General features: G+C 45.4%; 1 protein-coding gene across 3 annotated transcripts in view; it reads left to right on the plus strand.

Annotated features, from left to right (window-relative positions):
- Positions 1-14,458, plus strand: part of LOC141982358 (DGAT1/2-independent enzyme synthesizing storage lipids-like) — a 43,154-nt gene extending 28,696 nt beyond the window's left edge. Inside the window, exons 6-7 of one of the 3 annotated variants that reach the window (XM_074944367.1) lie at positions 8,707-8,846; positions 11,634-14,457. In XM_074944367.1, the coding sequence (XP_074800468.1) occupies positions 8,707-8,846; positions 11,634-11,738 (245 nt within the window). In that variant the 3' untranslated portion in view covers positions 11,739-14,457. Of the gene's footprint in view, positions 1-8,706; positions 8,847-11,633 lie in introns of all 3 variants that reach the window. The other 2 variants (XM_074944369.1, XM_074944368.1) reach the window with 2 other exon arrangements.
- The last annotated feature ends 11,134 nt before the right edge of the window (positions 14,459-25,592 follow it).

The raw sequence follows: 25,592 nt of genomic DNA on the forward strand, positions 1-25,592 counted from the left end.
GTCTGACCTCCTTCTGTAAAAATGGCATATGGTAGAGGTGGGATTCAAACCCACCTCCCCAAAAAGACTGGAGCCTCTATCCAGTGCCTTAGGCCAGGCTACCAGCATGGGAGAGAGGCCAGCTCAGGAAGGCATCACTGGGAATGAAACCCAGGAGCTCCTTTTCACTAGAAACGTGCTAGCTAAGCCATGGTGCTACCCTCTGTAATTCTAAAGATACAGGCCCAAACTTGGCTTTTGCAAAAAGCTCCATCCCTGGAAGTGCTACAATCTGTAGTGCCTTGGGAGTTTGTTTCTATTCTAGGAGGAAATGGGGTGGTTTCCATCTAATATCTTTCCTGCTATTTGCAGTAGGATTAGTAGATATCTTAGAGAAATTTAGTTAACTTATTATTGGTGTATTTTGTCCTTTTATGTCTACCAGTCGTTGCTTTCATTACATTTGGACTTTCTTAGGTCTTAATGCTCTGTACACAAAACTTAATAATCCAGTCACTGATGATTTTCTTATCCCTTTACACTGTGTTAAACTAAGTTCTAGTCTAAGGTCACAGGTCTAGTACTGTCACAGCTTTGAGATGACTCCACTCTGGTGCCCTTGAGATAAGTGCTTTAAAAAAAAAAAAAGTAAAATAAATAAGCATATGATGGAGGCCACTTAATGCTGTCTACTGCATCTGATTTTGTCTCCTAAAAATCAAAATATAATATGCCATATACACTCTCACTAGTGCAGGATGGCTCTTTGATCTTCCACATGGTGGGGACCAGAGCAGTAGGTTTTTTGTGTGTGCAACTCTCCTCTCTCACCCAGGCCTCTTCCGATTGAAGGTTCCTTTCCCTTCCTTTCAGACCCCAAATACCTGAAATTCAGGTAGCTAGTTCTATTCTAAATTTTAGTCTTCTATAGGTTCTTATATTGCCCTTATTTTCCTATTATCTTTTAGTAGTGTGTTAAGCAATGTGATTAACTTCTATCATGTGTGGTTCATTCTCTCCTTCCCCTATTTTGGGGGCCAAGGGGAAGAGGTAGGTGTGTGTGCGTGCACGTGTGCATTTTAGTTTGGTAGGGAGTTGTTTTGAAGATTTTTAAAAATAAATATTTTACATCCCCCCTGATACGAATCGGTTGAGGAGGGTCTCCTAGGGGTGCCTGTTTCCTTTTCTCCTGTTAGATATTTCAGGGGAGGGATTGCTGTCCTGTCTGCACCCTTTCTTCCCTCCAGCCATACCCCCCCTCCCACAGGATTTTGAGGAGGCTGTCTACTAATCTGAACTCCCATCTAAAGTAGCTCTCCTTGTCCTTACAGTGGCAGTCACTGGATTACCTTCTGCTGTTGGCAGAAGAGAACTCTAAAAAACTCCCTTCCAGGCATCATAGCAGAGGGTTGAGATTATTCTTGTTTTGGCTGTGACTCTTCCATTTTTACAAAGTGAAGATCAAGGGTGGAATAGCACTTCAAAGATACTGTTGTTCATTTGGGAACCTGAGATCAGAGGCCTGGGTTCTTCTTCGAGTGATTGCTCATGTGTATTCCACAATAGGTGTGCGCCACGTGCACCGGTGCTGGAAGTTTTTCCCCTAGCAATACCCGTAGGGGGGAGCGCCGCCCCGTGACCCCTGGAGCGGCGCCTGCCTGGTGAGGTATAAGGGCGGCTGTGCTCCCCCCACCCTCAGTTCCTTCTTGCCGCCAGTGAAGGTGCGTCAGAACTGCTCAGCTCCAGCTTTGCTGCAGCTTGTCCCCCGAACTCATTTGTTCAGTAGTACCTGAAGTCAGTTAGCTAATTCAGTTAGTTTAGTCAGTCATTTGAGCCCGGGCCGGGGCATGCCCCGTGCCCCAGGCTTTAAGTCGTGCAGCTCTTGTAGGCACTCTGTGCCAAGGAGCGATCCACACACGGATTGTCTGCGCTGCTTGGGAGAAACCCATATCAGCGAAAGGTGCAAGATCTGCAAGTCTTTTAAGCCCCGGACTAAAAAAAGAAAGGGACATTAGACTCCGGGCCATCCTGATGGAGTTGATGCTGGCCCCGACCCCAGCACGCCACTCCGAACTGGTACCCGGCACAGCGGCATCAGTACGTGGAGACCCTCTGGAACCATCATCCAGTCGGCACCACTCCCCAACCACGGGGCACACCAAGAGGACTGGAAAGACTCCCTCTTCACAGTGGCACTAAGGGAAGTCTGGGACAGAGGCTAGGCCCATGTCAGGTAGTCCTCGATCCCCATCGGGCCCTAGGCCTCTGACTCATGTTGAGCGGAGTAGCCCTGCTGGAGCAGGCCTCTCCTGATGTCCAGATGCCATCTACGCCCGAAGCCCTCTAGGCAGCCAGGGATGTCATGTCCATGCCGGTGCCTGGAGCTCCGCCGATGTCAGCCACACATTCCAGAGGCAAGCCGCTGCTGGGATCACTGCAGTCGCCACCGGCCCGGTACCGGTCTCGGTCGAGGGAATGTTCCCAACACCGCTCACCACCCAGACTGTCCAGATGAGTGCTCTCCGACCGGGACTCCCGGCACTGCTCATATTCGCAAAGCAAATATCAACAGGACCATGGCAGACGCCGCCAACGGTCCTCGTCTCGCAGGAGATACTGCAGTCGGTCGCGGCACGATCATCGACGCTGTTCCATGTCTCCGCCAAGGAACCGTAGCCCCAGGCATCGATCGCCGGCGTCTCTCCAACGCAGGTCCACCCGTTGAGGCCATTCGCGGAGCAGCTACTACCATCGGTGCCACTCCTCTGCTTCGAGATCACGGTCCCGTGGCTAACGTAGATCCCGGCACCGGTCCAGAGGCAGTAGCGGATCATACGCCAACCCAGCCTCCCCTCACGGCCGCCCGTCTACAGGCCAAGCTAGCCAGCCCGAATAGCTGGCCCCGCCAGTGCCTCAGCAAGCGCAAGCGCACCAAGTGTTGTGGCCGGCCCAGTGGTACCAGTGGGCACCGTGGCTTCCGGCGCAGCCCTGGTGGGGGCTCGTCAGTGGCAGGGGCCTCGGAAGCACTGTCAGCGTCCATCTTTTAGACCGCCAGAAAAAAGGTTGGTGGGACCTGTGTCTTCGGTACCGTGCCCGAAGTCTGACCAGGTGTTGGATCCTCTGGTGCCGGACGACACCCAAAGCACCGCACCGGCCTCGCCCCGTCCGGAGGAGCTGATTGCGGCCCTGCCCTCCTCCGTCCCACAGGAGGACTACCAGGCTCACCAAGACCTCCTAAAAAGGGTGGCAGCGAGCCTCCACCTCCAGGCTGAGGAGATGGAAGAGCCCTTAGACTCCCTGTTCAATGTGCTGTCCTCTTCAGCACTGGGCAGGGTGGCATTGCCACTCCATGAAGGGGTGGCAAGAATTTCAAATGCCCTGTGGCAAAGACCAGCCTCATTGGTTCCCATCTCTAATAAGGCGGCGCGCAAGTACTTTGTACCCACGAAGGGACACGAGTATCCGTATACCCACCCGATGCCCAACTCCTTGGTGGTTGAGTCAGTCAACCACAGGGAGCAGCAGGGGCAACCAGCCCTGATCCCCAAGAACAAAGACTGTTGGAGGCCGGATACTTTTGGGAGCAAAGTTTATTCGTTGTCAAGCTTTCAGCTACGAGTAGCAAACCATCAGGCTCTCCTGGATCGCTATAAGTTTAACCTCTGGGAATCCCTCCCCAAGTTTGAGGACTCCCTCCAGGAGCGCGATAAGAACGAGTTTAAGGCGCTCGTGGAGGAAGGGGCGGCAGCCACAAGGGCATCCCTGCAGGCCGTTTCGGATGCAGCGGACATGGCCGCATGGTCCATGGCCTCAGTGGTGTCCATGAGACGGGCATCATGGCTTCTGCTCTCTGGGCTCTCCAGCGAAGCGCAGTCGTCAATGCAGGATCTCCCTTTCGACAGGAAGGCTCTGTTTGCTGAGGAAACAGACACAAGGCAGCATGGCATGAAAGACTCCCGCAGAACCCTCCAGACCTTGGGCCTCTATGTCCCTCCTCCAGCAAAACCAAAGCTGCAGCAGGCTCCCGCCCAGGCCGCCCTCCTGAAGTACGAGGCTGCCCACGAAAAGCAGCGGGACCGTAGAAAACACCTGCAACGGCAATCCTGGCCTGCCCCCAAGCCTGGGTCTTCTAAGGTCAAGCAGGTGGGCAAAAGGTGTTTTTGACGGGACGCTCGGGGGTACCCCGCCAGTTCTCAGCATGGATCTACCCCCAATAAAGCTCCCTTTCTCCAATCGGTTGTGTGCTTTCCTCCTGGAATGGTCGCGGCTCACCTCGGACTGATAGGTCCTCAACACCATCTCCCGAGGTTACACCCTTCAGTTTACCTCCTCCCTGCCCAACTGCCCTCTGCCCCCGTTCCTCTTGGGGGACCCCTCTCACGAGGCTCTGCTTGAGCAGGAGGTGGGGTGGCTCCTGGACCTAGAAGCTATAGAGGTAGTGCCCAAGGAGTTCCTGGGCAAGGGGTATTACTCCCGGTATTTCCTTATCCCGAAGGCCAAAGGGGGCTCAGGCCCATCATGGTCCTGCAAGGCCTGAACCACTACATGCGGAACTTGAGTTTCACCATAGTTTCCCTGGCCTCCATTATCCCCTCCCTGGATGCCGGGGACTGGTACGCTGCTCTCAATCTACAAGACGTGTACTTCCACATCCACGTATTCGAGGGGCACAGACACTTCCTCCGTTCGTGGTGGGACAGAGTCACTACCAATTCACGGTCCTACCGTTTGGTCTGTCCGCTGTCCCCAGGGTCTTTAAAAAGTGTATGGCGGTGGTAGCAGCCTACCTCAGATGCCAGGGGGTCCAAATATTCCCATATCTGGACGACTGGCTAGTCAAAGGCACCTCCCGGTTGCAGGTGAGGGATCATGTGGCTCTCCTCCTGTCCACATATACTGCCCTGGGCCTGTTTGATAAACAACGCCAAGTCCACATTAGTCCCGGTCCAACACATAGAGTTTCAGGATGCTACTGGATGCAACGTCGGCCAGGGCCTTTCTCCCACCAGAGAGGTTTGAGACCCTGAAAGGGCTCATCGACTCGGTCACAAGGTTTCCGATGACGACAGCCAGGGCTTGCCTGCAACTGCTGGGTCACGTCTGTGTGCACAGATGTAGTCTGTCACGCCAAACTCAGAATGAGGCCCCTCCAGCTCTGGCTGGCCTCGCAGTTCTCCCAGCCATGGACAGAATGGACAAAGTCCTCACCGTGCTGAACTTGGTGATCACCTCCCTGCGGTGGTGGTCCGCCCCAAACAACATGCTCCAAGGGGTCCCATTCAGGGACAGGGCCCCGTTGTTGGAGCTGGTGTCAGACCTGGGTTGGGGGGCCCATGTGGGGAACTTTCAGACCCAAGGCCTGTGGTCTCTACAAGACTTACCCCTTCATATAAACGTCAAGGAACTCAGGGCGGTGCAACTGGCATGTATGGCCTTCTGCTCGCACCTGGAGGGCAAGGTAGTCAGGGTCCTCACAGACAACACGGCCTTGATGTTCTATATCGGGGTCGGCAACCTATAGCACGCTTGCCAATTTTTAATGGCACGCTGCTGCCTGCTGGGTCCCAGCCACTGGCCCCGCTCAGCCTGCTGCTGAACCCAGGCCGGGACCCCAGCAGGCAGCAGCGTGCCATTAAAAATCCTGCCCGCCCTGGCCCGCTCTTCTCTGCCGCCACACCCCCCCCCCCCCGCGGGGGCAGGGTGAAGAAGCTTGGTCCTGCTGGCTGCTGCTGCAGGGCAGGCAAGGTCCCCCCTCCCCTGCCTCTTCCCCCAGCATGCTGGGGTCCTGCCCCTCCTCCTCTCTTTCCCTGCCGCCGGTTAGCTGATGGCCCTTGCGAGGGAGGGGGAGAAGCGGAGCCGCAGCGCGCTTGCTGCTTCGGGGAGGAGGCGGAGAAGAGGTGGGGACGGGGCCTTGGGGAAAGGGGTGGAATCAGGGCATATCCCCTCCAGCCCCCTGCCGTAAGCCGCTCTGGGCAGGGGGCTGGGAGCACCCCCATGACCCTAGCCCATGCCCCCAGCCCTCTGCCCTGATCCCTGCACCCCCACACACACCCCAGCCTCCTGCCCTGACCCCTGCACCTCCCCATGACCCCAGCCCTGAGTCCAGCACCCCCCCCACATACCCAGCCCCCCACCCCCACCCCATGCCCTGACTCTTGCACCCCCCACATTCCCACCTCCAGCCCGAGCACCAAACGGGAGCTCCTGCACCACCCCCACCCCCACATTCCCATCTGTACCCCTCGCACCAAATGGGAGCTGCCCTGGTAACCACTTCACACCCAAACCTCCTGTCCCAACCCCGAGCCCCTTCCCTCATTCTAGCTCCTGGACAGACCCTGCACCCCAACCCCCAACCTGCTCCTTCACCCCCAACCCTGTGTTCTCCCACCCTCAGCTCAGTGCAGCGAGAGAGGAAGAGAATGCCCTAGAACCAGGGAGAAGATAGGTACCCACTCTATATGGGCAGGGCTGGGATCCCTGGGATCCAGCAGTGGGCTAGCAGGAGCCGGTGGACGGAACCCCACACCGGCAGTGGGCTGAGCCGCTCAGCCCACTGCTGGTCTGGGGTCCTGGCCGCCGACCCCGCTCAGCCCGCTGCTGGTCTGGGGTTCTGGCTGCCAGCCCCTTGCCAGCCGGGGGGTCCCGGCCTAGGTGAACGGAACCCCAGTTTGGCAGCAGGCTGAGCGGGCCAGCGGCATAAAATCAGCATTTTAATTTAATTTTAAATGAAGCTTCTTAAACATTTTGAAAACCTTGTTTACTTTACATACGACAATAATTTAGTTATATAATATATAGACTTATAGTGAGAGACTTTCTAATAAAAGTTAAAATGTATTACTGGCACGCAAAACCTTAAATTTAAAGAGAATAAATGAAGACTCGGCACACCATTTCTGAAAGGTTGCCGACCCCTGTTCTATATCAACGGGCAAGGCGGGGCCCGATCCTCTGCCCCAGTCTGTGGGACTTCTGTATAGCCCATAACATCTACCTAAAAGCCTTCCACCTGGTCAGGCCAGCTCCTCTACGCCTTTCCCCCATTCCCTCTGATCAGCAGGGCCCTGGAGAAAATAAAGAAGGACAAATCCAGGGTCCTCCTCGTTGCCCCGGCATGGCCCAGGCAGCACTGGTACAGGACCCTCTCGAGGCTGGCGGTAGCTCTGCCATGGCAGTTGCTGCTCCGCCCAGACCTGCTCTCTCAGGACCAGGGCCGTCTCTTCCATCCCAACCTAGCAACACTTCATCTCATGGCGTGGCTGCTCAGCGGCTAGGTGGTGAGGAAAGGACATTCTCGGAACAGGTTCAGTGCGTCGTCCTCGAAAGTAGACTGCCCTCCACTTGCCGCTCCTATGTGGCGAAGTGAGCTCGGTTTTTGAGGCGGGCGGCAGGCCAGGGTGTTTCCCCGATGGCTGCCCCGATCCAGTTTATCCTTCATAACCACCTCCACCTGAGGGCTCAGGGACTGGCGCCCTCGTCAGTCAGGGTACACTTGGCGGCCATATCAGCCTTTCATCCGCCGGTGCAAGGACACACAGTGTTTTCCCATGCTATGGCCGGCCGGTTCCTTAAGGGTTTGGACTGTGTCTACCCATATTCCAAGCCCCTGGTTCCACAGTGGGACCTAAACCTGGTGCTGGCTTGTCTCATGGGGGCCCCGTTTGAACCACTGGCCACGTGTTCCTGGTCTCACCTCTCGTGGAAGGTGGCCTTCCTGGTAGCTATCACATCGGAAAGGTAGGTCTCTGAGGTCTCTCAGGGCCCTAACCTCTGAACCGCCGTATACGGCTTTTCATAAGGACAAGGTCCAGCTCCACCCACACCCCGTGTTCCTCCGAAGGTGGTCTCCGCCTATCACATGGGTCAGGACATTTTTCTGCCAGTCCTCTGCCCCAAGCCTCGCGCAACTAGTGAGGAACGCAGTCTCCACATGCTCGACATGAGGCAAGCTCTGACTTTCTACCTCAAGCGGACCAAGCCGTTCAGAAAGTCTTCGCAACTGTTCGTCACCTCGGCTGAGCGTGTGAAGGCTCAGCCGATTTCCACTCAGCGGCTTTCTAAAGCGGATCACTTCGTGCATCCGTTGCTGTTATGAGCTGGCGGGGGTTCCTCTGCCTCCCATTGTGAGGGCATAGGCCTCATCAGCTGCCTTCGTGGCCCACGTCCCCATCCAGGACATTTGTAGGGCCGCCACTTGGTCTTCGGTTCACACGTTCACCTTGCACTATGTAATCGTCTCCCAGGCCAGGGATGATGCTGGGTTCGGCAGGGTGGTACTCTGTCCTGAGAACTTGTGAACTCCTACCCACCTCCAACAGATATAGGTTGGAATCACCTATTGTGGAATACACATGAGCAATCACTCGAAGAAAAGACAGTTATCTTTTTCATAACTGGAGTTCTTCAAGATGTGTTGCTCATGTCTATTCCACATCCCACCCTCCTTCCCTTCTGTCAGAGTGGTCTGGCAAGAAGGAACTGAGGGTGTGGGGAGCGCAGCCCCCCTTATACTGTGCCAGGGGTTGCGGGGGGTGCTACTGCTAGGGGAAAAACTTCCGGCACCGGTGCACATGGCGAGCACACACACCTATTGTGGAATAGACATGAGCAACACATCTCGAAGAACACCAGTTATGGAAAAGGTAACTGTCTTGTACTTTACAAGTTAATTTATCTACTGCCTCCCAAAATGCAAATTAATATTTTTTTTAAACTAAAAAACAGGATTATTTAGGTTGATATATGAACGTCTTCGATTGCCACTCGTTCCTCTATACGGAGATTTTCCAGTCAAATTTCGTACATACATTGGAGATCCTATTCCATATGATCCAAATATAAATGTTGCAGAACTGTCTGGAAAGGTAAGGTTTGGGGTCTATTTTCTACTTGCAATATTGAAACCGTTAGGATTTAAAATACTAGTAGTTGAAAGTCCTTGCTGTCATGAAGCCGCGCGTGTTTAAAAAAATAAATAAATAAAAAATAGATGAGAACTCACAAATTTGACAGTAAGAGATTGTGAATCATAGTGATGATTGGACCTAGTGAACTGTGGTTGTTGGGCCAAGAGATCCACCATCTATGCAGTATCCCTCAGACAGCCTATGAAATTATTGTATGCAAATTACCTGTAGAGTAAGGGTGGTGATATCACAGTGGCAGAGGATTCTTGGCAAGGCTGTCACATGGGTGTAATTCATAAAGTCAAAATGGCTGAGAACTTAAAAATTGGACAGTAACGGACCACAAATCTCAGTGAGGATTGAAACTGGTGATATTCTAAACAAAGAGATCCATCCACCATGCTTGTAGCTGTTTCTATCCCTTCACACTGACTCAGCAGAAACTCTAGACTTCAGAGCAACATAAGGAGAGAGTGACAATCCTGGAAGCTTATTAAAATAAAAGCTGTTTTATCCAGCATGTTGGGGGAATCGGGGGGAGGGCGGGGGGGCGTGGCGTGCTGGTAAATGAAAAATGCCGGTTAACTAAGAGGGAGGGAGTTTGGGTGGGGTATTGGGGAGAGGGTGGGGTTGCGGGGTGTGGGCTCTGGGAGGGAATTTGGGTGTGGTGGGGTGGGAGGGAGTGTGGGGTGCTAGATCCTGGGGGCACTCAGTTCGGGTGGCTCCCTGCAAGCGACGACCTGTCCCAGCTGTTCCTAGGTGGAGTCACGGCAGGTGGCTCTGTGTGCTGCCTCCGCCCACAGGCGCGTCCCCTGCAGTTCCCATTGGCTGCAGTTTTCGGCCAATGGGAGCTGCGGAGCCAGCGAGCAGAGCCACCTGCCGCGCCTCTGCCTAGGTGGGCGCCCCCCTGATCCAGCACCCTGAGCCTCATCCTGTGCCCCAACCCCGTGCCTTGAGCCCCCTCCCACACCCAAACTCCCTTCCAGAGCCTGCGCTTCACATCCCTCCCATGCCCCAAGACACTGCTGGCCCTGTGCCAACTGGAGTATAAACCGGACTTTCAATGAAGATCAGAAATTCTGATTTATAGAGCTTTCTGGTTGGTGAAGTGCTGGATAAAACAGCTTTTACTGTATATATAGATACTGGAAGTACTTGTTTTCAGGTTAGTGATTTTTATCGTAGAGTATGCTAATTAAGTCTTACATAGTGCAGTGAGGCCCTCTAACACACATCTATAGTTGTTACATTCCTGTCTTATGTTGTCAGAATTCATGATAGATTTCTTCATTGTTTGATTCTTGGTACCCTCTTCAGTTCTATGCTGATAGCTATAATATATGAAATGGGTGTAAGGAAGTTCTGGCACAGAAATAGGTTCTAGGCCCCTTGAAACAGTGTGTGGTGTTTATCTGGATCAGAATGACAGCTTTTCTTAAGTTTCAATGTGAATTCTAGTCTGATGAAAATAGCTGTAGTTACCTGTTCATGAAAGTCATTACATTTGTCCCAAAGGAGGTCCCTCTATTTCTTGGCTTATGTAAAAGAAAGCTACTAAAAAACGTTAAACCCACCAGATCTGCTACTGAGAATTATGGATGTTAACAGGAAGTAAAATCACATTAAAGCAAAGTGATCTCTTCGCCTCCAGCTACACATTCTAGTTCTTTGTCATCTTAAGTGTCTGACCTACAACCACACAACATGCACAAGCTCTTCAAATTTAGTATGTTCATAGATGACTAGTTCAGTCATCTTTTTCTGTTTTATGGTCTATTACTGTTTTATGTTCACATAATTATGACTAGCTTTTGTGAATGCAGAGTACAGGAGGCCCTCAGATCTTTGGTGAACTGGCAGGTATGAATGGTGCAGGCAATGGCGATTTTAGGTCAATAATCACAAGTTCTTCAAATATGTACTTATAAGCATTCTGAAAGGAGATCATTCACTATCTCATGAAAGTTTTTGACTGTGTCAGTATCAAATTGGTTGGTCTCATTAGCTGGTTTGCTCTCCTTGAACATATTTATTGAAAGATGACATAGCTGATAAATGTTTGACTGTGTTACTTGAATCCCATTTAACTAAAGCTCAGATATTTTTCCCCTATGGTTTGCATAAAGCACTAGTCCTGTAAAGCTGAAAAGCTAGTGGGATTTGGAAAGGGAGGCTTGCTATTTGTCATTTAAGGGAGTTGTACGCTAGGCTTTGATATCTTTTTACTTAGTGCCTGCCCACATTTCCTCCAATCCTAAATGGAGACTTCAAAACCTGTTGGACTGTCTCCCATGACAACTTGACCAATTAATCAAAAGGGTTCGGATATCGCCTGAAAGCTTCAGATAAACAATGTACTGTAGGTGTACTTTCCCATTATGATAGCTATGAGACATCATTAGCTTAATTTCTTTATATTTTTATGGAAACTTTACATGTTTAGACACTTAGGTGAGTGAGCATGTACTTTTCACTGGTGCTTTGCCATTTATACTTCGTATATTTACTTATCAAAGGTAGATACATCAAGGATCATTGGCATCTGTAAAGGAATAAATTGTAAGTGGTTTCTTTGTAAAAGATCCCACGCACGTTTTCCCTGGTTTTAATTTAAAAGTAGGTATTGCGCCCTGGATTCTGGAATCTTTAGTAGGATGAAAATTTATTCTATGAATTACTGTATTCCAACTAGTGTAATATAAAAAGAACAGTTAATTTCCTTGCAATTTCTTTTTCTCTTAACAGGCAAAGGCTGCAATCCAGTCTTTAATAGACAGACATCAGAAAATACCAGGAAATGTATTTAGGGCTTTAATGGAACGATTTGAGACACAGCAGAAAGAAGACTAGTGTATGGTGTATAACAAACTACACATTTACTTGTAATATTTTCAAAACTGTTTGTAACATATTATTATCCTCAAAATTAATTATTAAATGCATTGTCTTAATGATATTTCTTTTTTAATGCAGATGTTTTCGGTATAGTTTAACAAGAGCTGTGAGCAATGATTTTTTTTTTTTTCTTCCCCCAGTGATCAATATCAAACTTGAGCCCAAACTTGCAATCTTACTCAGGTAAAAATTTCACTAAAGTAATTAGCTTTCAAGTGCAGTCCTATACTGAAAAATAACTTCATAAAAATGACGTTGGAGGCTTCCATATTCATAGTCTTTTGATAATTTCCATCTCAAATTTGCAGGTAAAAAAAATGTTTTGTCTAACTGCCAAGCCTGCAAGCTCATGGCGGATTCTGACATGCAAGCTAGATTCTTTCTATCTAAATACCATTACCAGTAATAGAGGTTCTTCCAGCCAAATAAAGCCCTGAACTACACCTATGAAAACCCATTTTCTTTAGATTATGTCCTTGGCTACACCTGTACAAACTTAAATTACATAAGAATGGCCATACTGGGTCAGACCAAAGGTCCATCCAGCCCAGGATCCTGTCTACAACAGTGGCCAAAACCAGATGCCCCAGAGGGAGTGAACCTAACAGGTAATGATCTAGTGATCTCTCTCCTGCCATCCATCTCCATCCTCTGACAAACAGAGGCTAGGGACTCCATTCCTTGCCCATCCTGGCTACATTCAAAGCCATAGATAGGTGTAACTAGTCACTTAGATTTCTTTACATGCAGAACCTGTAGTCCTGGTGGTAAGGCTTCAGCTGGAAGGTATCCAGCTTTATTGTTGGAGCCCAGAAAGAGTTTGTGGGGCTGGAGCTTTATTAGAAGAAAAAGAAAGAAAGAACCCCCAAGAAACTGAGCAAACTTCTTACAGAAACCAGTAAGACACAATACATATAGAATCCCATAATGATATTTTTTATGAAGTAATTTTTCAGGGTAAAACCACATGGCTTTTTTTGTCCCTGACTAAAGACTGTAGGCCCATAAATCTGCGAACAGAAAACCAGATCTTTTTTTGGCACAGTGAACTGAATGCTTAATCTTTTAGAAAGAAGGATTGAGTAATATTCAAAACTGCAACAGTCAGAATTTTTAATTATATTACAAAATAGACTGCAACTTGTAACATTCTGTTTTCAGAGTTTCTCCATATTCAACAGTATAAACAGCCTTTATAAGTGTGTGTGTGTGTGTGTGTGTGTGTATATATATATATATATATATATATATCTCACTAAACTATTTTTGTAGAAAACGATATACATTTTTGTTTTTACACATCAGAATTACAAATTGACTCGCCCCCAATTATGCAACTCAGCTAATACCCTCATTGAAATGAGTGAGGGGATTTGCCTGAAGAAGGAGTTGCTGGATTGGGCTAGTTTTGTTCATTGACAATAAACTGAATTTTTATCTGAACTGAATCACTGACTAATGCATGAATTGTCTGAATAGCAAAATACCTTAAATATTTCCTGTAGATAAGTACTCAAACTGTAAGTGACTGTAAAATCAATGTCTGGAAGTGTTCTTTAGTTGTAGGAGGCCATCTCCTGGTAGGCCTTTTTAAAAACAAAACACTTTTAAAGAGGTGAAGAGCAAATCTCTTTCACTTAACTGTAACAGTTTGGTTAATTCCTGCAAACACTTATATGCACATGCCTTACTTTACACACAACTTAGTCACATTGATTTAAATGGGACTTATGTGCATATGTTTGCAGTATCAGGGTTTTATATTAAGTGTAGAGTCATTGTATGGGGGAAACAAACATCATCTGTACATTATAAGATCTGCATAAACAATTCATCTCTGTGTACACTGTAGTGTTCTGTTTGATTTAACATGTTTAGTTAAAATGTTTAAGCTTGAAAAAAATCATGTCATGTGAAAACAAATGCCCTTTCCAAAGTCTGTTGATTTGTGATCTCCTTGAAAACTTAAGGGGACACTATCATGATCTAAGAATAAATTTAATGTCTTGTTCTATTTAATGCATTAGACCATTAAAGCTGAGAATTTTTACTAAAACTTATTTTTGTGTAAGTTAGATATTTTATTTTTGCATTTTTCTCAAGGTGGACAATGAAAACAGACTAGCTAATTCGTAGTTACCTTTCAGAATGCATTAGGGCAGTGTTGCACTGTTGGGGTTGCACACAGTATAGGGGAACACTTAATAATAATTTTTTTTTCATGGGAATTAAATGAGAGGGGGGAGAGAGAGAGAGAGACCTATTATGTTGATCTTAGATTTTGAAAAACTTGCTTTTACTTCACATGGGGCCAAATTTGACCTGCCTTTGTCCCTTTAATTTAAGAAGTATTCAAACCTGAGTGTCAAATCAAATGCAGTATCAGTACTTTTTGATATTAAATATACTTTTTGTTTATTTAGGCTTTTCATATTTAATTCTCTGTTTGTGATATGTACTGTATAAACATACCCTACAGACAAATAAAACTGAAATTACAGCTGGAGTAAACTCTTGAAATTACTTTATGCTCACTGTATATGGATTAAGTGTGAGAGTACGTGTAACCTGGGCCTCTGAAACTACCAGTGGATCTGAGCAGCAGAGTAGAAAGTGCCCAGTTGTGGGGGAGGAAAAAAAATTACTAAATTAAAGGAATAAGAGAAGATTGAAAGAATGGATGGGAAAAACATTGCTAACTCTTCTGGGACTGTGCAGTAGGTATTGCCAGGGGTGACTAGTGATAAGTACCTATTGTGTTGTGTGACGGGAGCAAGTTATTAAAAGAATGCTTTAGTTGCCTTCAGGCTGGATGGCTAATAACTACAAATATTAATTGCATAATCTGCTGAACAGAAGGTAGTGGGTTTTTTCCCCCTCTTTATTTCAACTGTAATTTCAATTTATAAAAAAGACAGGAATTTTCATACAGGTAGAAATGTAGTACTGTCACACTAAAATGGAATTAGCACTCTTTCCCCTGAAAATCCAAAACCTTTCACTGGCCAGTTTATTGGCTGCTTTTTACTGGCAGTTAATACTCATCCAATAGCAGATTTAGTGACACCAAGATTACTGTAATTTTAATATTGTATCTCTAAACTAAAATCATTTATAATCATTTGACAGAAGATGGAAGCTGGAGCAGTTCATCATGCTACCAATGTAGATCCTGTTTAAATAATGAATTATGCAATAGATTTTGTGTTGGGTTTGCTGTACAGTACGCCAAGGTGGCAGTTTATACCACTATACTCTGTGAAAGATTTGCCAGGGCTAAAGTGGAGTTTTTCCCATTGCAATGATAAATTTTACACAGTTGATTATTGCTAACCTCTATAAACTTGTCGTAAGCGGTTAGCTTGAAAGACGAAAAGTACACAAGTGATGAAGTAGGTGAGGACGGACAGCTCCTTGCAGAGGAGTATAGAACAAACCATACTTAAATAGGGGTTGGGATTTTCTTTTCAATTGCTGCAACAAATACAGTTCTTTGAATGTGTGTCAGTGTGGAATCCACTGTAGGTGCACGTGCACCTCATCCATACAAGACTGGATTTTTTTGATTAGCAGTGTCTGTTGGGTCCGCACACACATCCTGTGCTACCTCATGCTGTCACACAAGAGCATAAAGGGGGACCTGGCCATCTCTCGATTCCCTCTTAGCACCCATGGGAGCGAGACAACCTGGGGAGTGTCCAACCTGCTAGTTCTTAGCTCAGGCTGAAATTCAAAATCTTCTGCAAATCTGCAAAACCCCTTCCCATCTCTGTCTGTTCAGCAACCATCTGGACTGAACTTTGTTGGTCAGACTCCCCTTTACAACCTCCCCCATACAGAATCCCTCCTAAACAGGGTTTATCAAATGGCCAATTTGAAACCTGCGCCCTTCAAGCCCAGTCCTTCCTGTAATGGACTAATCCTCCTGAAAGATGGGCACAGTAGGTATTTCTTCTGCCTGGGGGAATCGTACACTCCAAGCAGATGTTGTGTATGCTTATCCTTCTCCACGACGACATAGAAGTCCTGAGATATGAGGCTGAAATTCCACCTTCTGGAACAGTCCATGAAGCTCTCATCAGAACCAGAAGAAATTAGGTCCAGAATCCTACTAATAGTCAAGCCAGAATCATCTAGTGCCCCATGGAGCAGACAGGCAATGCCTAAGATTACAATGGAGAAGATGGCACCAAGGAAAGACTTGACATTGGCACCAACAGCGGTAACAGCACAAAAGCTGACCTCCGCTTCGACACCAAAGCCAGCACCAACAGCTCAGGTGATGAAGTCAAACACCAAAAGGGTCCACTCCGAGCACTGAGGCAGAAGCCAAGGTCAGTAATAAAAATGTTAGATAAAATTGGTCCCAAGAGTGATGCCTGAGGAGCTCCCCTAGTAACCTCCCTCCTGCCTGACAAAGAGAAGTCCTGCAAGCTTCATGCCCACCCAGGGATGGAGAGAGAGAGAGAGAGAGAGCAGGCTGCAAAACAGCAGCTTTGGGAGATGAGATTCAAGCAGAACCAGGTCCAGCATTGGTATTCCCACATCCATTGGCACTGACTCAGATTCCAGCACCGAAAGCACCTTATACATCAGTGCTGCTCCCAGAGGACATCCCTGATATTCTAGGACATCTACCCCTCACCATCACTGCAATATGCATTCTCCCTATCATCAAGCAGAAAACCTTCCCCTTGGAGATCTTTCTACTCTGGGAAGTGTGCCAGATGTGTACTTGGCAACTGCAACCCAGCAATATGAGTTTTCTGCTAGATGTACTTCTAATGCAGAATCTGTCATGCCTTTCTGGTGCAGGCATGATGTGTTCTGCAACACCATCCCATATACAAGAAAAAGAGGCCCTGATCTTAGTTTTGGCCTTCTGCGCTACATGCTCTGCATAAATATAAGAAACAGTCCCTGTCCTGCTAATCTTACAATCTAAACAGACAACTCAGAGAGAGAAAGATAGTATTCTGATTTTACAGATGAGGCTCAGAGATTTTAAGTGACTTACCCAAGGACACATGGGATACCTATGGCAGAGCCATGTATTCAGTCCAGTTTTACAAACTTCTAATCCAATGCTTTAATGATAAGATGAGGCTTCATTTTATAGCATTCGCAGAGAGGGAGGGCTTGATTCTACTAAGATACCACTGCAGGGTATATCAGGGCAACTGCACCTTTAATCCTCCTTCCCCTCTGCTCAAGAAATGCCTGTTCAGGTCTTGGGCCTCTAGCAGTCCCCTCACCCTGGGCAGGGACCCATGTCCCTTTCCCTCAAGACAGGAGTTTTAGGTGCAGTCTCCTTGCACTCACTGTGATTCTCCCCAAACATTTTTGACTAATGTCCCACCCCTGCTCTATGCTTTCTCTCCATGGGCTATGACCAGGGTGTGCCAGTGGTTACAAGTGACCCAAACAGCTCTTTCAGAAGAGGTCATTTGTTTAAGGATAAAAGCATACAGAGAAAACAAACAGGATCTAAACGCTTTACCAGTAGCTCCCAGTCAGTCCTGTGGAGACTCTAGCAGGTTCCAGTCTTTCCAAACCTTCATCAGGCTTCGGTCCTCCCTTAGAAAAAAGGTCATGTCTGTTTGCTGAATCAAAAAGAAGGCCCTGAATCTCTTTAAGCTCAGTCTTTATATCCCAAAGCCTTTATCTCCCAGCCTCCTGAAAACAGGCAGCCATTGCCCCCTTCCCCAGGGAGTAAGGCTTCAAAGGCTGGGTATTTGCATTAATTACCCCTCCGGTCATTCCAGATTCTACAGGAAATCCCGTCCCCCCTCAGTGAGCCAAGACCACACAAATACATATAACATATATTGATCCAAAGGGTTATAATTATTCCACAGACTCAGTACCAATGTGGACACAAGAACAAATGGATATAAACTGGCCACCGGGAAGTTTAGACTTGAAATTAGACGAAGGTTTCTAACCATCAGAGGAGTGAGGTTCTGGAACAGTCTCCCAAGGGAAGCATTGGGGGCAAAAGACCTATCTGGCTTCAATATTAAGCTCGATAAGTTTATGGAGGAGATGGTGTGATGGGATAACATGATTTTGGCAATTAATTGATCTTTGATTATTAGTGGTAAATAGGCCCAATGGCCTATGATGGGATGTTAGATGAGGTGGGATCTGAGTTACTACAGAGAATTCTTGCCTGGGTGTCTGGCTGGTGAGTTTTGACCCACATGCTCAGGGTTCAGCCAATCGCCATATTTGGAAGGAATTTTCCTCCAGGGCAGATTGGCAGAAGCCCTGGGGATTTTTCGCCTTCCCCTGCAGTGTGGGGCACAGGTCATTTGCTGGAGGATTCTCTGCTCCTTGAAGTCTTTAAACCATGATTTGAGGACTTCAATAGCTCAGACATAGGTGAGAGGTTTATTGCAGGAGTGGGTGGGTGAGATTCTGTGGCCTGCGTTGTGCAGGAGGTCAGACTAGATGATCATAAGTGTCCCTTCTGACCTTAAAGTCTATGAGTCTATCTGGCTCATCTCAGTATAATAGTCACTGAAGTTTACATGCTTTGGCTCAATTATTTGGATAATATTCATAATGCTAAATACAATAGTCTCAAGAGAAAAACATATCTGTCACAATCACCACTCAGATCTTTCAGGACCAGAGAAGATGTTGAGTTACACTTCTTCCTATTCATCACTGAGTTTGGCCAGTAGAGTTTCCAGAGTGTGTGGATGTAATTTTCTTTTGGCCAGTGTTTGAAGAAGAAATTGCCAGTCAGAGCTCTCAAGAACAATTCAGTACTCTACACCCACTAACTATTAATTTCTTGTAGTATCTTGTCCAAGCGATAACACTATGTTCCTATGTGGCATAAAGCATCATAATGGGTAATTGCAGAAGCACACATTTGTTTTTGGCAGATACCACTAGTAAATTCCAAAAATATCAGGTGCTTTGCAGATGTAACCGTGCCTTTGTGGGTCACAACCTAGAATACCAAATTCAGGACAAACTGCAGCGAAGTAGGGTTATTCTGGAGGTTATTCTCCCACGAAATATACCAAACCAGCAACAAAAGTAAATTTCTGTTTCACCACACTGGCTACCAAGAAGTTATAAAAGCAGTTTCCTTAGGCATTCCAGTCTTTGTATCACTACCAAAAACACTAGACTTGGAGAGGAGTGGTTCTTTAAAACCAATCTCAAATAAAAGGTGCTTCTGATCCCCAAGGACCAGCCACATACCCAGGTCAATATACAACTCAGATCTTACCCAAAAGTCACCCTGATGCCAATCCTTTAGTATCTAATATCTAAAGGTTTATTTATAAAAACAAAGGTGAGAGTTCAAATTGGTTAAAGGAGTCAAATACATACAATAAATGCAAAGTTATTGGTTCAGGCTTGTAGCAGTGATGTAATAAACAGCTGGCTTGATAAGTCTCTGGTTGCTTCCAAATCACTGGAAGGTCCTCAATCCGTTGGTTAGAATGTTCCCATTAGTATAAGTTCATAGTCCAGAGGCCTGAGCAGGAAAGAGGCAAAATGGAGGTGTTTTTAGGGCCTTTTGTAGCTTTTGCCATGTGGAGGGAATCCCATTGTTCTTACTGTGGAAAATTACAGTAACAAGATGGTGTTTTGAGTCACATGGACAAGTCACATGTCCATGCATGATTTTGCTCAGTCACAGGAGGAAATCATTACCTATACCTCAAACAGCACGTTCACAGGAAAGTCCCTTCAGGATAGGTGGGCATCTTCCATAGTGAGTTAAATGTTCTTTTGATGAGCCACTCAATTTGAATAGTCCCTCCAAGATGTGCTGGCTAACTACCTTGTGGGTATTACCCCAGGAGCAAATATTTGAAATCCAGGTACAGAGCCAATACTCATAACTTCAAATACAAAAATGATGCATGCATACAAATAGCAGAATTATATTCAGCCAATCATAACCTTACCTTACGTGACCACCTTTGTACAAGATTTGTTGCAAATATATAACAGTGGTTGCAACAATGATTTATATGGTCATATTTTAATCAGATAACATCACAGCAGGTTCATACAATTACCATAAATATTAATTCAGATGAACAGAGGGAAAGTTTGTTTTGGCTTTTCTTTTGCTTTTTTTTTTTTTAGATTTTTGGGAAATTGTTGCTTGACACCTAATAAGCAAATGAGTGATTTTAGCAAAGTTGGTACCCCATGATCAATGTTCCCTCTAATTTTTGACAGGCCATGTGCAAAAAAAATGTATGAAGAATTGTCTACTACTATGATTGAGTTTGTGAAAGTCATTAATGTTGACTTCTACAGTCATTCTGTTTTGAATAAAAGCATCTGAGGTAGGGTCTTTTTTTATTTGTTGTTGGTTTTTTGCAAAAATAAAGTTGAAGGAAATAAACATCTGTATCTGCCACAATTAGATAAACAGATTCTGTCAAATCCTGCTTCAGAGGGAAAGAAGCCCCAGAAAAGCTAGCTAGCAACCTGCTGGATAATAGAGGCCTGACAGTGGGAAGGGATGCTAGTGTGAGGTGGGAATCTGATATCTTCCTCTCAGCAAACTTGGGGGACCTTATGCTGCTTCACTCTTGTCAATGACAGTGTTCCAACTAACTTCAGTAGGATTTGGCCCCAACTTTTCTTGTCAAATGCCAGCAGCTGGAGCATGTGCATGCTAGGTTGTAGTAATCTGTCCCATAAGCCTTTAAAACCATCTGTGTCATTAAGAGGCTGAGCACCCATAACTCCCAGCGGTGGTTCTGGCTACTCCATCCTCAGTGGGACACTAAGTCAGCCTTGCAAAATTCTAATAATCTGTTCACCTAGTGGGAGTACAATTTGACAGGAGCATAAAGTAGTACATTTGCTTTCACTGTTACCTAGAGGAAGGTGAGTAAGGAGGATTTAGTGCATGTACTGCTAGATTTTTATGAATATTTTGCCATGCTGCCCAGAGAACACTACAAACAACACTGGGACAACCACAAGGCTGGACCAGAAAACAGGGCAGAGTGGTGACTTCCAAGAGAAGGACAAAGATGACCTACTTTGCTGGTGAGTTAATGTCTGCAAAACCAAATATATACTAATTTGTATATGTGGTTCTATTTCTTCTATGTGGGTCTAGTTAATAGAAGTAGAGCACCTAGCACAATGGGACTCCCTTTAGATGCTAAGGCAATACCAGTCGTCGTCTTTGATTCCTGTCTGTTAGGATATAGATATTCAGGCCTGTCTGTAAAGGCCTGTACTCTTAAGAATTTAGGTGTATTCTTATCACTTAGCTAGCTATAGAGGTATAAAAGAAAGAATCAAAATCACTGTCTGCTGGTGTAAGGTCCTTCTCTTACTGTGACAGTCTGAGGCCCTGTTCTTAAGCTAAGATCTCTGGCTAAGCAGCAGAGGCAGCCATAAGCTGGGAAGCGAACGGTCACATCCTCACATTCCAAACTAGTCGCATTGAAATAAGGCAATCTGGGGCTGTTAGAAAGGTGATCTGATCTATCACCTCCAGAGAACGGGTAGACCCTAGAGGATGTAAAAGGAAGTTTAGTTTGATAGTTTTCAGTTCAGTAAGAACTCACTTATCAATAGACACAGCTGGGAAACCCTTGTCTTTATAGATGTAGTTGTGAAATCTTCACTTCTGTATTGTTTTGTCATTATAGTTCCCACTTTGCTATTGTTTATTTGCATGGTCTCTGGTTCTGTGATTGTTTCTGTCTGCTGTATAATTAATTTTGCTGGGTGTAAACTAATTAAGGTGGTGGGATATAATTGGTTAAATAATTATGTTACAATATGTTAGGATTGGTTAGTTAAATTTCAGGAAAATGATTGGTTAAGGTATAGCTAAGCAGAACTCAAGTTTTACTATATAGTCTGCAGTCAATCAGGAAGTGTGGGGATGGGAGGGGGGGGAGAATGGAATCATGTCCTGCTAAGGTCAGGAATGGGAACAGGGACACAGGTAAGGCTCTGTGGTGTCAGAGCTGGGAAGTGGGATACTGGAAGGAAACTGGAATCATGCTTGCTGTAAGTTCACCCCAATAAACATTGAATTGTTTGCACCTTTGAACTTCGGGTATTGTTGCTCTCTGTTCATGCGAGAAGGACTAGGGAAGTGAGTGGGTGAAGGAATAAGCCCCAACACCGTCCATCATCTTAGCAGCGACAATAGGACCGAATGAAGTCTCCACTGTTCTGTCTTGTAACAAATTCATGGCTTTGTTCATCTTTAAACCTTTTTGTTCTAGGTCATGCTTCAGTGTGTCTATCCAATGCATCATCAGTCTTCCTCTGTTTCTAGTTCCTTGCAATCTGGTATTTATTGCCATACATGGTATCCTTTCTGGGTCCATTCTTGACACATGTCCAAACCATCTGTCATCTTTCTTAGGTCTTCTGTAACAGCATTGTTTCTTACCCTAGCAGTTTTCTTGTCACTTCATTTCTTAATATTTTTTGCAGTCTTGAAACTTTCCGTATTCCCCTCAGTCAGTTCATTTCTGCAGTCAATGTCTTTTGTTCGATGGCTTTCCTCATACTCCGACATTCTGACTTGTACAACAGTAGCAACACAACAATTGTCTTTTATGTGCTGATTTTTATTTGTATCTAGAGGTCTGTAGCTTTCAAGATCTTACAGAGTTTTCCAAATGTAATAGCAGCTAAGGTGATTCTTCTTTTTATGTCATCTTCAGAATTTCCATTCTTCAATATTACTCCTCTAAAGAACACGCATTTTTCCACTTACTCTAGTTCTCTGACTCCAAGTTTGATCTTGACCTCTTCCTCTTGCCTTCCAGTCACCATAATTTTTGTGGTCTTTGTGCTGATCTTCAATCTGAATTTTCTGCTTTCCCAATCTATCTTGTTAGTTATTCTCTGCAAATTCTTCTTGGTCAATGCACTTGAGGTCAATATTGTCTGCAAATCTAAGGTGTCCTTTCACATATCATAAGTCCTCTTGTTCAATCTCTCAGTGCTATGGCCATTACTGCTTCCAGTACCAACTTGAACAAATCTGGTGATATGTTGCATTCTTGTCTCACTCCTACATTTGTCCTGAACCAATCTGTCAGTTTCTTGTCTACTCCCACCACACACAGATGGTAGTAATAATTCACCCTGTTTATAGATTTGAGGCTATGGAGTTGTATCTTTTGTGCTAATTATTTTTATTATCATTAATAACATTGTGAAATTGCTTCCAATTAAACTATAAATTTTCCTAAGCAATTTCTGTATCTGCCCTACTGATTATCTTATAGACTCTTCAAGTCTCCTGAATTGCAAAAGAACAAAGATTTAAGATTGTCTCTGTCTAAATAAAACAAATGCCTTTCATTTCCCACCTGCCTAATTCCCAGAAACCAGGGAGAGTGGAAACAGGAAACATTTGATTGATCTATTTACAGCAATGAAAACAGGTATGTCCAAAGGTATGTGCTGCAGATGTTGCTTTGCTCTCATGCAAAAGAAATTTAATTTTGTACCATCTTATGTTGTCTCTTTGAAACCAGTGTTGTTTCTTTGGTGCCTTTCCTGGTCTGACACTGGCTCCACCCTTATGTGCAGGTTACATGTCATGGCCTAGAGGATAGTCAGCCAAAAGAAAATTACTAAGTATAAAATTGGATTTTTGAAGATCCCATTTAAGGTGAGAATCTGCTACAGCTTACAGCCTAAAGCAGGCTTCACTTTTAAATTCTGGAAATAGAGCCCATTGTGGATTTTGCCAAATGCAATTGTTGTTTGGTGACCTGTTGTGGTTATTGCCTAACTCAGACCTTTTGAGGGAAAAAGGCATACTCAGTGGCCCTTACATCCCTTCCTTCTGGAAGTTGGTGAAGGTATTACCTATTTCTCCTCAGCATGTGTCTATCTGGGGTGACAACATCTAGATCTGCTCTAGGAATTATTTTTGGGAAGCTCTATGGCCTGTGTTTATACAGGATGTCTGACTAGATGATCAGTGTTGCCATCTGGCATTGGAATCTATGAAAAACCTCATAAGACCGTGAGACAGTGCTTAATTTGTTCCCTGCACCTCTAGGCGTGGCAGTACATCGCCCCAGCACTTCTGGGCTTGCCACGTCAGTTATGAAAGTAAAAATAATTGCTTGAGTCCCAACACCTCATTCATTAAAAATTAAGCACTGCCGTGAGGCAACCTCCTATGACACCACTGCTGTTTGTGCCCCTTGATTTCCATCATAAATGTGCACTGTGTCAATTTCATGAAGTGGCTGCCCTGAAGACGTCAAATCACATGGATTTTTTTTTTGTTAGCTGTTTCTGTCTCTTTATGTCTCTGCAAATCCCCAGACATCCGCTTTTGCCATTACAGATATTTTGTTCTGTTTTCTGTTAAATAGTATGTCTGCAGGTGACAAACTATGATTCATTGCTGCTGTCCTGTAATTTAGCAGTGCGAAGTCTGATCTGACCGCCTTTTGCAGCAGGTGCTTTATTATTTTAACACCATTTTCCCACCAACAAGTTGGACTGAGGGTAATGGGGACTAGTGGTTAAATGTCTAAACCCAAACTTCACTGCAAACTGCTTCACTGCAAACTCATACCCACTTAACTGTGGCTCATTGTCAGACATTACTATGTCAAGTAAAAATAGTTTTGACATGCACAATCACCTATTTAACTAGTATCTTCTAGTAAAAACTATCTCAGGAAAGCGAGAATAATAGGCAAGACCGAGTACATAGTGTGTTCCAGTCAACATAAACAAATCTATGTCTACTTTGCTCCAGGGAGGCTATTTTGTTTTCTTGTGCCACCAACATGGGCTCTTCTTTTCTTGACTTGGTCTGTATTTTGGCATATGTGACGCACCTTGACAGCTTCCTCAATGTTGCTGTTCATTTGAGGCCAGTATAAAATGTCGCTGGCCTTTCTCTTAGATTTTTCAATCCCCAAATGACCATCATGTATCCTTTAAACATATTTGCATATTTCTCTGAAACACCTTAGGGATCCACCTGATTTCTGTAAACAAAATCGCATCTAGGACTGAGAGCTACCCCCTAAAATGATGATAGGGGCTGGGAACTTGCTATCCTACCCACCCTGTACTAATAAATTTACTCACTTTCTGCAGGGTCTCATCCAGCTCTGGCAATCAGGGCCCACATTTTGTCTGAAACCCAATTTTTTTTTAATGAAATCAGCCTACAAAATCTAGCTTTGGATTTTGCTCCACTGTACTTTTATCAAATCCTCTAAAGAGTGTGTGTCTCTCTGCAACGACCAAATCTCTCCCAGATTTGGATTTCATTTGCAAACCGTACATTTGTAACTGAAAAAAAAACTTTATATTCTTGGGAGGCTGTCTGCAAGGTGCCTTATGGCAATTGTAATAAGTAATGTATGGTCAGTTTCAGCTAACACCCATGGACTAAGGCCAAAGACTCCTGCTTGAGCATACTTATACTCAGTTTTTTGTTAGTGCTACGTGATGCATAAACCATTTGTCTCCAGTTTTGAGCATAATGTGGTAAGAGAACTGCGCCAATACCCTCTTTGGAGGGTCCATGGAACCTTTGTTGCATGCTTACTGTCACAGTACCTCAGGACTAGGGCCTCTATAATTAACTCCTTTGGTTTCTCAAACTCTTTATTAAGATTTGCATCTCATGTCCCTTATGCATCTTTGCATAATAATACTATCATGTTGGGGGTTTGGGCAGCTGGATTAGGCACAAATTTCTGTACATAGTTCATCAAGTTCATCTATTAATGGAGATTTTCTATATCCTAGAAAAGAAGAGAGGATAGAAGTTGATAAACTACAGATAACCGC

This window comes from Natator depressus, chromosome 2 (assembly GCF_965152275.1).
Source record: "Natator depressus isolate rNatDep1 chromosome 2, rNatDep2.hap1, whole genome shotgun sequence".
Taxonomy (NCBI): Eukaryota; Metazoa; Chordata; order Testudines; family Cheloniidae; genus Natator; species Natator depressus.